Source organism: Lynx canadensis, chromosome F2, assembly GCF_007474595.2.
Source record: "Lynx canadensis isolate LIC74 chromosome F2, mLynCan4.pri.v2, whole genome shotgun sequence".
NCBI classification, from domain to species: domain Eukaryota; kingdom Metazoa; phylum Chordata; class Mammalia; order Carnivora; family Felidae; genus Lynx; species Lynx canadensis.
Window position 1 is genome coordinate 20166214 of NC_044320.2, and position 12135 is coordinate 20178348.

Consider the following 12135-nt stretch of genomic DNA (forward strand, 5'->3'; position numbering starts at 1 on the left):
TCTGGAACAGGTCATGGGCTAGAAGTTTCTCATGCAGAGGCTTGGGGATGAAAATAATCTTATGGGGGCGCCTGGGTGGCTCAGTCGGTTGAGCGCCAACTTTGGCTCCGGTCACGATCTCGCGGTCCGTGAGTTCGAGCCCCGCATCGGGCCCCTGTGCTGACAGCTCAGAGCCTGGAGCCTGTTTCAGATTCTGTGTCTCCCTCTCTCTGACCCTCCCCCATTCATGCTCTGTCTCTCTCTGTCTCAAAAATAAATAAACGTTAAAAAAAAAATTAAAAAAAAAAGAAAATAATCTTATGTCTGAGCAAACAAGAGGACCTTGCAAGTGTGGCTACAGGCATGGTGGGTGACCACTAAAAGAATAGGGGATCTCGGCTTCAAAGACAGATAACATCTCTGCACCCCTAGCAGAAGGCCTTCCCATGCATCTGGCTTTGAGCAAGGGTAAGTTAGCCTAATCGTCACCAACCAGCTGTCCAATTATCCACTGGGTTAAATGGACAGTGGTTTAGGAACCTAAGGAGAGACAGCAGAGCAAATGCCAAGAGAACACTTCATCTGACACATGGATAGCCACATTCTGCACAACTAGTAATTCAAACTCTCTCTCAGGATCCATGTAACTCGGTGAGCTACTGACTCAATAATATACCGTGTATGGCAATGTTCAAGATCATCAGAGAAGACGACAGCAATGGAGATTCCAAACCTCAGTTCAGCATTTTCCACTTGTTTTGAGTCAGAATGAATTTGGCATAATTAGAAAGAAAAGGATGGATAAAAATAACTGCAATGGTAGTCGCAGAGAAAGAACAAATGTGTAGCACGAGGGAAGTTACTTTTTCTTCTTGACAAACTCACAGACAAAGTACATGGTAAGATGGCACTCTGTGTCATTCCATCTGCCTGAACTCAGCATTTCCACACAGTCCTCATGACCATAGGGGTCACTGGGCTCCCCCTCTCTCCAGTTGCTGTAGTTCTGCAGTGGAGTGTTGTCTGTGAACACATACTGTCCCTCCTTCTCAAGGTCGTTCACCCCGATGAACACCCGGAAGAAGCCACTCTTGGCGACATAGTCGGCAATGAGGGTGTTGGCAGCTTCGTCCTTTGGCATGGCCAGCATTCCACCCCGGATCCGGCAGTGGGTCAGGGATTCCCTATAGTTCTTCTCCTCCTGCACGATGTAGTAGAATTTCTCCTCAGTTTCCCTAATCCCTGCGATGACTTGGCAGAGAGGAAAAGATGAGCACGATTATGTATCTCAAAAAGGGAAAAAGCAAGTATATAATATTGCTGTGATTAAATTCGTGTATTCGATGTTCAACAATTATTTTGCAAGCCCCTATTATGAGGTAGGCACTGGTTTAATATTTTTATCACCCTCGTAGTTATCAAATGGAGAACAAAGCCTTCCCATTTGCCCTCCTTGTCCTTCCTCCTTAACTTCCCACACGACTGTGAAGAAGAGACTGTTTTGACAAAGACTTGTCATATGAACTGTGCTGAGCTCCTCTCAGACTGTTCTCCCATCCTACTTTACGCTCTTCCATACAGAGTCCAACAGCCTGTCCTTCTCTCTTCCACTTCAATGACTTTTATGCCTGGGAAGTCTTCTCACTGATTTACCTGGAAAACTCCTTGTCAATTAGATCCAAGTGGAAGTATTTTCTCCTGTACGAGCTTTTCTAACGTCCCCGCACAGACACAGGGCTCTTGTGCACCTTCCCCACGTTTCCACTACTCTTGGCTTTTTCTCTTGTGTATCCCTCAGAGCATTCCAGTCTAATGATTTGTCTGTATGTCTCGTGTACTAAACTATGAGTGTCTTGAGGACAATGTCTGTGTCTTTACCACTCTGTAGGCTCAAAGCCTGCAATAGTGCCCAGGATGGTAAAAGCTTATCAAGCGGATATCGGAATAATGCAGAAATGTGTCCGTTTGGGGCCGAATTTCTGGGCTATGAACGTGTACATAGATTGAAATTGTCCATAGTTCACTCCAGATACATGAAGTACTGAGCTACTGAATAAGATTCAGGGCAGAATTGGGGACTCAGAATCATCTTGAGCTCATAATACGGTAAATATGTTTTAGGCTTCAGGGACATCTGCATATATTTCTTAGGGTCTATAAATTAAAATTTGCCAAGAAATCTGTGACCATGCCAATATAGATCAAAAACTGTTGCTCTGTGTTGAACCTCAAGGGTCTGGGGTTTTCATGAGAATCCAAGTTATGTCAGAGACAACATCTCTAAGAGTAGTTTACAAGATGAAGAGGAACACAGATGGCATATGTGTGTTTCTAATAATGTACAACAAACATAGTTGGATTACAGTAAATAAAAGTGTAGCAAAGGAAACCAATTTCAACTGTAACTACCATAGATTCTTCATTCATACTGTCTCCGAAGAGAACACATAGGCCCTACTTTAAGGGTTTCACCGCTAACTACAATGGGGAAATGGACCAGGGATAACAAAAATGGCTAGCGTGGGAGGTTGCACAGTTCTGAGAAACACGTAATGATCTGTTGGTTTGTATTAAGGGTAGAGGAATCAGTGAAACCCACAGTCAAATCCCCACTCCCCTGTTAATTAGTTCTGTATCTATGGGCAAGGTAATTTCTCTAAGCTTCAGTGTAAACATAATACCCACGTGGTGATCATATTTCAAATTCTCAAGAAAGTAGCTATTGTTTTTACTATTACTTCTCTTTTCTGAGATGCTAACTCTGTTGGACTCTTCTTGTCCTTTTTTATTCTTAAGGCATGGCTTGTTAAACTCTGCCCTTTTCTCCATTCCCTTTTCTCCAAAAAGTATCTTTTTCTATCCATAGGCAAATGAATGTATTATGTATGAATATATGTAGGTAGTGTCCTGGAGTCTGAAGGGATAATTAGCATTTGAGAGACCTGCAAAGTGGTGACACTATCTCAGTAGGCCTTTGCCTGACCCAAGGTATTTGCCGCTAAAATACTGGAAATACTTTGGAATTGTATTCTTGAATACTGGAATTACAGTGTTGAAAGAGGTTGAATTGACAGCATAAAGCAAAAGAGGATATACTCACCATTCTTGACAAACTTCATAGATGTCTTGAGGCGAGCAACACTAATATCCAGTTGTCCAACAACTTTCCGGTATCTTCCACAATCACAGACAGTGCCTTTGAAATGACAAAAACTGTGAATTCATGTTGAAGTACACATAGTTCAATTGGAAAGGACAATGACTCTCTTCTCAATATTTACTATCTTTTCCTAGTCTGGCTGTGTCTTTCGGTGAATGGCTATACTTTTAGTCTTTTATTTAAAACAAAGGGGTGCCTGGGTGGCTCAGTCAGTTAAGCAGCTGACTTCGGCTTGGGTCATGATCTCGCGGTCCATGAGTTCGAGCCCCGTGTCGGGCTCTGTGCTGATCACTCAGAGCCCAGAGCCCGTTTCAGATTCTGTGTCTCCCTCTCTCTGACCCTCCCCTGCTCATGCTCTGTCTCTCCCTGTCTCAAAAATAAAAAAATAAGAAAAATAAAAAAATAAATAAGTAAAACAAAGTTTCCAATTGACATTGTCTTCAGGAATTTACAGAATATCTTTTGAAGTATTTTGGATGAGATAAAACACAGCCCTAAGCCAGATTTTTAAAGTGAAGAGTAAATTGTGGCAAACCACTGCACACACACTGTGGACCACTTGGCATTTTTGTTGAACACAGAATGTGCCCATCCAATCTCAAAATAGAATCTTTACAGCTTTCTTAAAACAAACTTCTAGCCAGTCTCCTCTTCTGTTGCTGCATTGCTCACTGGCTCACACAACTCTCCCAAGACAGGAGAAAACTTTCATGATGAAATCGAATGGTAATTTTGATTATCCATTTCAAGTATAGCTTGAATGATCCTTGAATGTTTCAAGGACTAAATTTAAATCTTGTGAATAGATTCAACTTATAATTTCAAGAGGCAGTCCCCCCATTTGTGGATTAACTCTGATTTTAATTTCCACCATTCATTCCCGCTTTGCTCATTTACCTTTTCAACTACCTGCTGATGCAGAGGCAGAGAAAGAATTGTAAGGGAAGTGATGTGAAATTCAAATGATTCCCTTTTTCTATTTAATGGCTGCTTCGTGTAATCAGTTCCTTTTGCCTTCTTTTTTGGCAATCGAGAAGCAAAAAAATCTTATTAGCCAAAGGGGGGGAAATCTGTGGCTTTATTTATCCGTGTTCACAGTTAAATATAAGGAATTTAAAACAGTTCTTACAATTAGTCTTCACTGCACCTCTGTGAGCTCCCCTTGAAGCAATCTACCTACTTTCCCTGCACAGAGCATTGGAAACAAAACTCTTTCAGGAGGAAAGAGAAGACTCTTTCTGGCCACCGAAGGTGTGTCCTGTACCCATGGGGTCTCTCTGGATCAGGCCAGTTTGCTGCGGGCCTCCCCTCCATTTGGTTGAGATGCCGGTGGAATGCAGGGAACGCCGCTTCGGTCCCACTGCCACGGCCACGGTGGATTTTCCTCTGGCTCTGGGAGAATGAGGGCTGCTTCCTGATGTGCTGGGTTTGCTTCTCCCACTAAGCATGACTGGGATGGAATGTGCCATCACTCCCTTCCCCAGGGCTTGGAAAGTCACCAGCAGATGGAAAGGAAAGTTCCCTTCTTTCCTTTCCCCCAGCCCGAGTAAAACCAGGTTAAACACCGAGAGGACTATTTTTTTCTTTCATAAAAATGTATTTATTTTTAAAGATGAATATATTTGGAATGATGCCAGACATTGAAGAGAAAAATGAGCAAGCCTTACCTGCTTTGCCTTTTCCTCCTGGGATCCCTGGCAAACCCTTTTCCCCTTTGTCACCTGAACAAAAACAATCACCATGAAAAGAACAATGAACTAAAATGGCAGATTGTTTCTGGCAGACAATATCTTATACACCTAAAATCATAGGAAACAGTTTTTGAATTTCACTCGTAGTGTCGCCAACTAATATTCTTTGGTTTTACGTAAATAATTTGATTTTGTGTTGGCTGCACAGGTACGACTAATCAAACAAGTCATCATTTATTTAGATTGAATGTAGAATTCCGATAGAATGGGTAGGGAACATTTAAATTTGTGTCACCTGCCCTACTAACGTGGCCTTCTGAGAAAGGCTAATACAATGCTCTGCATATTTTTAACTTTAAAAGCACCATTGTTTTGTATACCTGGATCAGTTGATTAGCACATTGTGGTGCCCCAATTCTCCCATGTGGCTTCACCCTTGGCTTCTCAAAAACATATATTGTGCTTTTCCAATTTAATTCAAATATTTACTATTTATTACTTACACTGTGCAAGACAAAAGGCTTGGTACTTTGAGAAGGTATAAAGAGAGACAAGATTAAACTTCTGACTTGAAGGGGTTTATACATTTTGGAAAAGATGTGATGTATGCAAATATCTGTAACATAAAGCTGTGTCAAATATATTATGCCAAAATATCAACCTTGATAATTTTCTCTTCTGCTCTTCTTTGTATGTGTCCATTTTCTTATTCAGTCAGAGGCATCCACAAAATAACTCTCAGAGAATCAGGAGTATTAAAGCAGAGAGGAAAAAAAATGTTGATTTTTTTTTTCAACTTCAAAATAAGCCCTTGAAGCCTACATCAGACACAATAATTGAAAGCAAAAGCTTTTGATTTCCAACAGGAAATGTTTGGCTGAAGTTCTTGAGAATCAAAAGAGAAGACCCTGATAGAAGTAAAATAGAGTTTATGCTTCAATGGTGAACTAGAAAAAGAAAGAAAAAAAAAAAGGAATTTGGGAGGGATGAATATAGGGTGAAGGTCATCCAGGCCAGAAGGGTATGGGGCTCATCTCTGCAGGAGTTTGGTGAGTCCAGGGAATTAGTTATGTGCCCCAAAGGGGCAATATGAATGGAAATGGAGTCAACATGAAGGTTCTACCTAACCCCATCCTTTACCAGCAAAAGGGAAAAAAATGGGAGCCACTCTAAAACCCGTAGGGTGGCCCATGTTGCCTGCTCATTAGCTATTCTTTTCATCACTGTCTGCTGAGTGCCTTTCATTAAGAGTCCTGTACATATTGGGGGCGCCTCAGTGGCTCAGTCCGTTAAGCGTCCCACTTTGGCTTGGGTCCTGATCTCACGGTTGGTGAGTTCGAGCCCAGTGTCAGGCTCTGTGCTGACAGCTCAGAGCCTGGAGCCTGCTTCAGATTCTGTGTCTCCCTCGCTCTCTGCCCTTTCCCCACTCTCACTCTGTCTCTTTATCTCTCTCAAAAACAAAGATTAAAAAAAAAGGAGTCCTGTACGTATTGACTGTTGATCTTTCAGGAAAGCCCGCTTGCCCAGGCCCCAGGAATTTGCTGAACATTTCCAAATTGACCCGTGTGGACACTTCTTTTTACAGGGATGCCAGGCGTTCACGGGCTCCCCAAAGAGAAAAAGCAGTCCTTGAAACCCAAAATGCAATTTAAGTGTGTAGGAGGAAGCCTCAGAACTTGCACTTGAATGAAATAAGGTAATGATGAAACCCATGACAACAGAATGTGATAAATGCTGTAAGAGAGACATTGAACATTGGACAGAGATAACATCCTCTGGTTCGGGAGGTAGACGAGGCAGTACTTCAGCTGGAGGGATGAAGAAGACAGCACTGGAGCTTGGTTCTGAAGAACTTCAGCAGGTGAAGATGGGAGCAAGTTAGGGGACAATGTCCAACAGAGGTACACTGGAAAAAGCATGGGAAACATGCCATGCACCCTGATGAGGAAGACTGATCTGCTCACACCTAAGTTGTGTCCTGCAAATGCCTCCATTTCTCTTTTATGTAAATTGTTAAAGGTAAAAATAGAATTTGAGGACATCTTAATGGAAGAAAGGAATATGCCTTTGCTAAGTGCCAATCATTTTGTAAGTACCGTTCCAGATACTTTATAGATATTCATATTATTATGGATATTATCAAGTTAAATCCATTAAGCTAGCTATTATCATTATCTTTATTCTACAGCTGAAAGAATGGAGGATCCTAGAGGCAAAATAACTTGTTCATGGACATCTAGCAATTCAGTGGCAGTGCTGGCATTTCTGACTCCCTAGTTCACGGTGCTTCCCAAATGAGTGAACCAATGATTTAATGAAAGGAAGTGAAGTATTCAAAAGATGCTCTCAGTAGTTGAAAGGCATGTCAAGTCCTTGTCACCACGAGACACAATATGGACTTAAAAGTTCATATGAATATAGTTTAATATGCTATCTTTTTAAAACGGTGTGTATTCTTTATATGTGGATCCCTTTCAATTCAACATGGGCTGAAAGTTGACTCTAGTCCTGCTATCATCCTAGTTCTGGGCTAAACCCAGTGGTGGACATTAAAGAAGCCTAAATGGAGTATTTGCTTTATAAAAGTAATGGGGTTTTAAGGAAAACAAAGCACACATCGCAGACCAAGGAAATGGGACACGATCACTATTACCTACTCACAGAATGAAATAAAGGAAATGCCTGCTGGGTTTTCGGCCAAGATGGCCGTGGATCCGGGCAGAGAAGATGTTCACTGAAGCAAGAGCCTTCAGCTGGATCCTAATAATGTGGAAAACGGATTTTTGAATTGAAAAATGGCATTTTTTGGAAGCATATAAGTTTACAGATGTAAGCACTGTGACTACTTTCCAGTATTTTCCCATGAATGTCTTTCCTTTTTTGACAGATGGGAAAGTCAAACCAGTGTGGTAGAGTGAACAACCAAGGCAGTCTGAAAAACCAGGACTTCAATCCTGGCTCTGCCGCTCACTAGCTAAACGTGCCCAGGTTACTTAATTTCTTTAAGGCTTTGTTTCTTCATTTTTTAAGTGAAAATAATGGCACCTAAAATCAGAAGATTATTAAGGAGGATTCATTGGATAATGTCATCTTATCATGGGATTAGCTCTGTGCTTAAGCCATAGAGGCTGCTCAACCAATGTGAGCTTCTGCCAAATACTTAGCTGGTTCATGGAGGATGTGAGCTTACAATGCCTGTTTCCTGAAAATGAATTCAGGTTTAAGGCCATACACAAAAACTTATTTTGGCCCATGAGTGGGAACGTGTCAGTAATAACTGTCTTAAGCTTGAAGAATTAGAGGTTGCATTTAAAAAACAAACAAACAAAAATATCATAATGCTTCCACTGTAAAAGGATTATTGACCTTAAGTAAAAACATTTATTTTGCTATGAGGTTGAATTTGCCTGTACTAAATCATTCTCTCTTATTCCTAAAATGAAATATCGACATCCAGAAAGCTACCTTGTCCACGCAAGTGACAACATTAAGGTCATCCCAGAAAGTTGAGATTAATCTGAGTCAGTGAAAAATTCAGAAGAGCCCCTGACAAAATGAGGACAATAAATTTCAAAGTACAGATTAAAAATGAAATTAATCCAGGTGAGCCAGAACACTAAACCTCAATTTTTTTTAAACTCCGAGACATGCTCATAAATTTTGATGGCATATCTCTGGAAGAGAAAGAAATTAGTGAATGGTGGAAATTGATGTTAAGGGACAGTAGTACTTATAGAAACAGAGTCAAAAAGAGGGCCACATCACAGGAAATAAAATATTTTATCATTCACGTTTTCATTCTTAATGCAAAAAACATTTAGAAAGTTTCCACTGTACAATAGGCACTAGGATAAAAAAGATTAAAAGGTAGGGTCCCCACATAGAGCTTATCTTTAAGCGAATAGAGCCAGTAAATCTTTCATTCATTTGATCTTCCAGAAGTTCACAGTCTAGAGGGGGCAAAAAAGACAAGCTAATAAGCCATGACAATGAATAAAGAAATAACAGTATGCAGGTATGGAATTGTCTTGAAGAAGATAAGGTTAGTTAACCCTATAATTTCCAGACTGTTACTTATTCAACATTTGTGGAAATTCATCCACTGAGGCTCAGAAAATCATACTGAACTCGACTCTTCATCATCTCTGTTATCTACCACCCTCCCAAGACACATCGTCTTATTCTACGAAAGGTTTAAGACTTGATTCAAGATCACGAACTCCAATTCCCCTAGCTGGAGACTCATCTGTGTTTGACACACTTAAATCTGAAAAATGAAGTCTTGAATTCTGGACGTGTTCATGAGCGTGACTCTCCCTCCGCCTCCACTTCTGCTCATCTCCAGGGAAATACTTAGGATCTCAACCTTATTGAACATGGCTATATCTCAGAAATCTTGAAGTCCGGCATCCCACTTTCTGGCTACATCTTTCCTTCTCTTAACTAGTTGCTACATGAAACTGATATAGCCAGGGGCAGATCCATGATTCATTTTATCTGAAACTTATACAATTTGGGGAGCCCTGTTTAAGAAAAATAATACACAATTACAAATAGAAAAGTGGTATAAAAATGAATACTTATAAGAAATAAAAACAAATCATTAAACTTTAAAAGTAGGCAAACACCACAAAATTCACTAATAATCATAACACTTTAATTAATAAATTTGTGCCGCTATAATTCTTTTTTCATACCTATGGCCTGCATATGTTTGGCTGCTTTCATGAGTATCCAATTGACCTCGCACTATTTTTGATAAATGCGTCATTTCCCATTGCCAAGTAATGTCAACTTTGCATAAACCAAATTTAGGAGTCTGTTTCTGCATATTCCATTCCCTTTCATTGGTGTATTTAACAATCTCTGCATAAATTAACACTATCTTGATGGATGTAGCTTTAAAATAAATGTTTAAATTCAGGCTCCCAGCTTTGTTTTTCTTTTTTAAGATTGTCTTTGGGTATTCTTGGTGCCTTTCATTTCCAAATAAATTTTGAATTGGCTTATTAAATTCCAAGAGAGCTGCTTCTGGGATGTTGATGGAGATAACATTGATCGATACATAAATTTGGGGATCAAGTTAACAATATTGATCATCTTAACGATATTGAGTGTTTCAATCTCTGAATGTAGTTTTAGTTCCATTTTTTCAAACATTCATTAATTGCTCTCATTATCATTATGTATTGTTTGTTGAAGAAGACTAAGCACCTTCTTTTTTAGCTTTGTTCCTAGATATTTAAGAATTTTAATGCTGTAATAAGTGGCATCATTTTAATTTCATTTTTAACTGTTTCTGGTATGTAGAAACAAAATTGATTTTGGTGTGGCTAAACTGTATAAAAAACTTAATACAAATAATCTGTAGATTCTTTTTTTTTTTAATTTTTAAAATTTTGTTTTTGAGACAGAGAGAGAGAGAGCAGGGCAGGGGCAGAGAGAGAGGGAGACACAGAATTCCGAAGCAGGCTCCAGGCTCTGAACTGTCAGCACAGAGCCTGACTCAGGGTTTGAACCCACGAACCATGAGGTTGTGACCTGAACCAAAGTCAGACGCTTAACCAATTGAGCCACCCAGGCACCCCAATCTGTAGATTCTTTTGTATTTTCTGATCATGCAGTCACATCATCTGCAAATAATGACCCTTTTATTTCTTTGTTTCCAATGATTGTGATTCTTCTCTCTCATGCTTGCAGTTTTACTCTAGTTAGAACCACTGCTATTATGCTGGTTAAAATTGGTGATGAGGGCTCCAAATCTCAGGAGAGACGTGTTCGAGGTTTCATTATTGAGTGTGATTTTTAGTGGGTTTTTGTTGCTGTTTTTGATGTTCTCTTTCATATTGAATATGTTACCCTCTATTTCTAGCTTGCTAATAGTTTTTGAAACGTGAATGGGCTTATGTTTAATTCAGTGTTTTTCAGAATTTCTGGAGTTCTAACTGAAAATGTTGATTTTTGAAATGAGAAAGAGTACCATTTTCCTGGGCCACCCTTCTTTGGCAGGCCTTGAATACCAACTCAGTTTGAGCAACTTTCTGCTTGAGCTTCTTAGTCTCATAGTGCTGCCTCGCTCATGAATTGATGAACAACTTGAAAGGAAAATTAGAATAGAATGCATAGCTCATCTTTAGTGTGGTTCCCTTCTCCTCCAGATCAAGACCCTAAAGTCCTATTCAATTTGGTACCTCTCCCGTTTGTTTTGTCTTGTGGTTTTTTTCTTTTTCTTTTCTTTTTTTCTTTTTTTAATTTTTTGGTGGTGGTTGTTTGCTTTTTTTTTTTTTTTCCTTTTTTTTTTGACTCAGGTAGTCATTCTTTTTTTCTTCTTGATTTTTTTTTAACGTTTATTATTTTGAGACAGAGAGAGACAGCGCATGAATGGGGGAGGGGCAGAGAGAGAGGGAGACACAGAATCGGAAGCAGGCTCCAGGCTCCGAGCCATCAGCCCAGAGCCTGACGCGGGGCTCGAACTCACGGACCGCGAGATGGTGACCGGAGTCGAAGTCAGACGCTTAACCGACTGAGCCACCCAGGCGCCCCTCTTTTTGATTTTTTTAATGTTTACTTACTTTTGAGAGAGAAAGAGAGAGACAGAGTGCAAGCAGGGGAGGGACAGAGAGAGAGGGAGACACAGAATCCGAAGCAGGCTCCATGCTCTGAGCTGTTAGCACAGGGCCCTACATGGGGCTCAAACTCACAAACTGGGAGACCATGACCTAAGCCAAAGTCGGATGCTTAGCTGACTGAGCCACGTGGGTGCCCCTTAGGTAGTCATTCTTAAAGGATTAATGCAAGTGAATTTCTCATGACTTATAGCAGAAATCTGGCTTTTATTTTATTATTAATAATGTAAGAAATTTCTTTCACCTTTACAACTTATTATTGATGATGTATGTAAATTAAGAATATTGTCAAATTTGAGAACACCTCTGTAAAGTCTTTTCCATATAGGAGCTGTTGGATTTAGAAAAATTTTCCACAGCCTCTCTCTTGCCCTGTACATTTCAAATGTTGTTTCTTTTCTGCAACTCACACATTTCTTGTGCTGGGGTACCAAGACACATTCTTGTGATGATTGGATCTCTGCACTTTTTCATCATGACTTCAGATAGATCTGTGCAGTAAGTGGTAGGAATATTCTTGGAAGCTATTCCTACACTGAAATTGTTAGCAATAACTTAATTGTACCTGGAAGTAACTGCACACTATCTAAGTATATCCCATGAAGTCCAAACTAAATGTTTCTTTCCCCCACTCAGATTCCTCTTGGCGAGCTCCCTGAATACTGTGTCCACTCCCATA

At 40.1% G+C, this 12135-nt stretch overlaps 1 protein-coding gene across 1 annotated transcript in view; it reads right to left on the reverse strand.

The window, feature by feature from the left end:
- Positions 1 to 276: 276 nt before the first annotated feature.
- COLEC10 (collectin subfamily member 10) overlaps positions 277 to 12135 on the reverse strand; it is a 37504-nt gene continuing 25645 nt past the window's right edge. Inside the window, exons 4-6 of the mRNA XM_030304549.1 lie at positions 4807 to 4860; positions 3080 to 3175; positions 277 to 1230 (exon numbers count right to left, since the gene is read on the reverse strand). Coding sequence (XP_030160409.1) covers positions 839 to 1230; positions 3080 to 3175; positions 4807 to 4860 — 542 coding nt within the window. The 3' untranslated portion in view covers positions 277 to 838. The remainder of the gene's footprint in view (positions 1231 to 3079; positions 3176 to 4806; positions 4861 to 12135) is intronic.